The 5,000-nt window shown below is 48.8% G+C and overlaps 1 protein-coding gene across 1 annotated transcript in view; it reads right to left on the bottom strand.

Annotated features, from left to right (window-relative positions):
• Positions 1–5,000, bottom strand: part of LOC143283823 (uncharacterized) — a 57,584-nt gene that overhangs the window by 4,564 nt on the left and 48,020 nt on the right. The window contains exon 3 of the mRNA XM_076590196.1: positions 2,467–3,343. Within this exon, the coding sequence (XP_076446311.1) occupies positions 2,467–3,343 (877 nt within the window). The remainder of the gene's footprint in view (positions 1–2,466; positions 3,344–5,000) is intronic.

Here is a 5,000-nt window from a genome sequence, read left to right as displayed (position 1 = left end):
GTGTGTGTGTGTGTGTGTGTGTGTGTGTGTGTGTGTGTGTGTGTGTAATATGTGTACTGTATATCTCTGTCCGTGTGTGTGCGTGTGCGTGTGCGTGTGTGTGTGTGTGTGTACGTCTGTGAGTGTGAAAACAGTAAAAAAAAAATTAAGTAAAGCAAGCAAAGAAAAAAAAAAACAACGTTCAAGGTACAAAAACAGAACAAAAATAAAAAAAATACATGGAAGGCAAAACAACAACAACCAAATCTTGATTCCACTTCACTGGAACATACTAACAGAGATAGCAGGAGGTTCATTTCTGAAATCAAAAACACGGCTAGTCCACATACCAGGAACAAACATGGGTACAGACACACAAGCAAGGTTGTCAAAATATTGTAAACATACATCATACAAAGGCAAATACTTAGCACAAAAGGAGACAGAATTACACATATATGGAGTAAATCCACCGTAGTTATCTTCTTCTTCAGACCGAAAACAGAAATGTCTTCCTATTATCACAGAAATAGTAAATCTATCATAGTTATCTTCTTGTTCAGATTGAAAACAGAAATGTCTTCCTATTCTCACAGAATTACACACACATGCAGCAAATCCACCATAGTTAACTTCTTGTTCACACTGAAAACAGAAACGTCTTCCTATTATCACAGAACTAGTAAATCTATCATAGTTATCTTCTTGTTCAGATTGAAAACAGAAATGTCTTCCTATTCTCACAGAATTACACACACATGCAGCAAATCCACCATAGTTAACTTCTTGTTCACACTGAAAACAGAAACGTCTTCCTATTATCACAGAACTAGTAAACCTATCATAGTTATCTCCTTGTTCAGACTGAAAACAGAAATGTCTTCCTATTCTCACAGAATTACACACACATGCAGCAAATCCACCATAGTTAACTTCTTGTTCACACTGAAAACAGAAACGTCTTCCTATTATCACAGAACTAGTAAACCTATCATAGTTATCTCCTTGTTCAAACTGAAAACAGAAATGTCTTCCTATTCTCAAAGAATTACACACACATGCAGCAAATCCACCATAGTTAACTTCTTGTTCACACTGAAAACAGAAATGTCTTCCTATTATCACAGAACTACACACACCTGCAGTAAATCTATTATAATCATCTTCTTGTTCAGACTGAAAACAGAGGTGTCTTCTTGTTCTCTGATTTGTTAGCACCTTGCATCCACAGACGCTTATGTGGCTTCTGATGACTGGCATGAAAACTCCTAGAATCATCAGTAACAGAGGAAGACTGGCTGAAAGGCTGCGCTTTTTCCAATACAGCAATGCAGGGTACCCATTCAGCATGGTCCATTCACAGCTATCGTCTCATCCGAATGACTAGCGTCCAGACCACCACTCAAGGTCTAGTGGAGGGGGAGAAAATATCGGCGGCTGAGCCGTGATTCGAACCAGCGCGCTCACATACTCTCGCTTCCTATGCGGACGCGTTACCTCTAGGACATCACTCCACTCCCATTACCGCAATACTCAGTAAGCAAGTGGTGTGCGCAGAAGTACCGCGCGACCGCTGTACTTAGTATGGGGTGAGGTATACAAGTCTGGGGTCTCAGTCACAAAGAGAGAGAGGTAGAGACAAACAAGAGAGAGACAGAGAGAGAGATAGGGAGACAGAGAGAGTGGAGTGATGGCCTAGAGGTAACGTGTCCGCATAGGAAGCGAGAGAATCTGAGCGCACTAGTTCGAATCACGGCACAGTCGCCAGAATTCCCCCCCCCCCTCCCCCTCCGCTAGACCTTGAGTGGTGGTCTCGACGCTAGTCATTTGGATGAGACGATAAACCGAGGTCCCGTGTGCAGCATGCACTTAGCGCACGTAAAAGAACCCACGGCAACATAAGGGTCGTCCTTGGCAAAATTATGTAGAAAAATCCACTTCGATAGGAAAACAAATAAAACAGTATGCAGGAAAAAAATTTAAAAAAATGGGTGGCGCTCTCAATGTAGCGACGCGCTCTCCCTGGGGAGAGCAGCCCGAATTTCACACACAAAAATCTGTTGTGTCAAAAAACAGTAATACAATACAATTCAATACAAAACAATACAAGCAGAAAGCAGCGCGATCACAGAGAGAGGGAGAGATGGGAAGAGAGGGAGAGATGGGAAGGGAGGGAGAGAGAAAGAGAACGAGAGGATGAGACACAGAGAAAAAGAGAGAGTGACGAGAGAGGAAAAGTGACGAGAGAGAGAGAGACAAGAGAGAGAGAGAGAGACAGACAGACAGACAGACACAGAGGGAGTGACGGGAGATAGAAAGTGACGAGAGAGACAGACAGACAGAGTGACAAGAGAGACAGACAGACAAGAGAGAGAAAGAGACAGACAGACAGAGTGACAAGAGAGAGAAAGAGACAGACAGACACAAACACACAGACAGACAGAAAGACGAGAAAGGGGCAGACAGAAAACCAGCGGCGAAGATCACCTGAGTGCGTCGCTGGTCCTCCTCCCCTTGACCGACATCAGCAGGGAGATCCTCCTCTGGAACACCAGCAGCACCTTGACCCTGGGCTGCCCCGACACCAGCTGGCAGTCCAGCGTGTTCACCATGCAGGCCAGCTCCCAGCCCTTCTCCCCCATGGAGCGAATCACTCCTTCCCACCCAGCACTGTCCGTCAGGGACCGGCCCTCAGTGGGCGCCTTCCTGTGGGGGGTGCAGGTATCGGCGTTGTGGTGATGCGGGCTGTGTTGTTGCTGGTGGTGGTGGTGGTGGTGGTGGTGGTGGTGGCCTCTCTTCTCCCAGGAGCTGTCGGACTCCCGGTCCGCGTCGGCGTCGGGCAGGTCGACCTTGAGCTGCTCGCTACTGGCGCCCTCCTCGCCTTTCTTCCTCACACTGGCCAGCCTCCGGGATGAGGTCTTCTTCCCCCCGGAACCCCCACCACCCCTCTTCCCGTGTCCGCGGCCCCCACCCAGACACCCTGACGCCCTGCCGGAGATGAGTGACGACGACGAAGAAGACCCCCCTGTGACGTCCACCCAGTGCTCCACCACCCTGCCCTCGTACACGGCCGAATCGTCCCGGGCCCGCGACTCAGGCTTCTCGAAGAACCAGACGGTGTGCAGCTTAGAGCTGGCCGGGGACAAGGCGCTGCCCGTGGAGGGCACCTCGCAGAAGATGTCCACCAGCCGCCAGCCCCGGGCCAGGTGCCGTGTCAGGATGCCCGCCCAGTCGCACGTGACGTGGCACTTGGAGGTGAAGAGGGAGCGGCGGACCAAGGTGGCCGTGGCCGACACCAGCTGGTAGACGGACCGCTCGGGCAAGGGCTGCACGGGCACCTCGAAGAACACGTCCACCCCGAACCCTGTGCATGCAAGCATGGTCAGGGGCGATGAGAAACAACAACAAAACACCACCACCACCATCAGTACAACCACCACCACCACCACCAGCACAACCATCACCACCACCACAACAACAATCACCACCACTACCACCACCATCAGCACAACAATCACCACCACAAACACCACCACCACCACCACCATCATCAGTACATCCACCACCACCACCACCACCACCACCACCACCACCACCATCAGTACAACAACCACCACCACCACAACCACCACCACCACCACACACCACCAGCAGCAGCAGCACAACTACCACCACCACCACCACCACAACCACCACCAGCACAACAACCAGCACCACCACAACCACCACCACCACCACCATCAGCACAACAATCACCACCACAACCACCACCACCACCACCACCACCATCATCAGTACAACCACCACCACCACCACCACCACCAGCACAACCACCACCACCAGCACAACCACCACCACCACCACCACCACCAGCACAACAATCACCACCACAAACACCACCACCACCACCACCATCAGTACAACAATCACCACCACAACCACCATCACCAGCACAACCACCAACACCACCAGCACCACCACAACCAACACCACCACCACCATCAGCACAACAATCACCACCACAACCACCTCCACCACCACCACCATCAGCACAACAATCACCACCACAACCACCACCAGCACAACCACCACCAGCACAACCAGCACAACCACCACCACCACCACCACCCCCACCAGCACAACCACCACCAGCACAACCAGCACAACCACCACCACCACCACCACCCCCACCAACACCAACACCACCATCAGCACAACAATCACCACCACAACCACCAACACCAACACAACTACCACCACCACCACCAACAACAACAACAACAACAACAAAACAACAACAACAACAAGAACTGTTACTTTGTCTCCAGCAATACACACCAACAGTCGCCAAAGCTCCAACAATAAACAGCTAACATTCCCATTGAATAACTGCAGTCTCCAATAATACATAGCTACAGTCGCCATAGCTCCGACAATAAACAGATACATTCCCTTTATCTTCGATAATGCATAGCTACAGTTGCAATAGCTCCAACAATAAAAGGCTAAATTCCATTTATCTCCGATGATATACAGCTGCAGTCGCCATAGCTCCAACGATAAACACCTACATTCCCTTTATCTCCGATGATACCTATAGCTACAGTTGCCATAGCTCCAACAATAAACAGCTATATTTCCTTTATCTCCGATGATACCTATAGCTACAGTTGCCATAGCTCCAACAATAAACAGCTATATTTCCTTTAACTCCGGTAATAAATATAGCTACAGTCGCCATAGATCCAACAATAAACAGCTATATTTCCTTTAACTCCGGTAATAAATATAGCTACAGTTGTCATAGCTCCAACAATAAACAGCTATATTTCCTTTAACTCCGGTAATAAATATAGCTACAGTCGCCATAGCTCCAACAATAAACAGCTATATTTCCTTTAACTCCGGTAATAAATATAGCTACAGTCGCCATAGCTCCAACAATAAACAGCTACGTTCGCTCTACCCTCGGTAATAAATATAGCTACAGTCACAATAGCTCCAACGATAAACACTTACAT

The sequence above is a fragment of the Babylonia areolata genome, chromosome 7 (assembly GCF_041734735.1).
Source record: "Babylonia areolata isolate BAREFJ2019XMU chromosome 7, ASM4173473v1, whole genome shotgun sequence".
Classification (NCBI taxonomy): Eukaryota; Metazoa; Mollusca; class Gastropoda; order Neogastropoda; family Buccinidae; genus Babylonia; species Babylonia areolata.
Note: the sequence above shows the minus strand (reverse complement) of the source record. Positions and strands in the feature narration are given on the sequence as shown.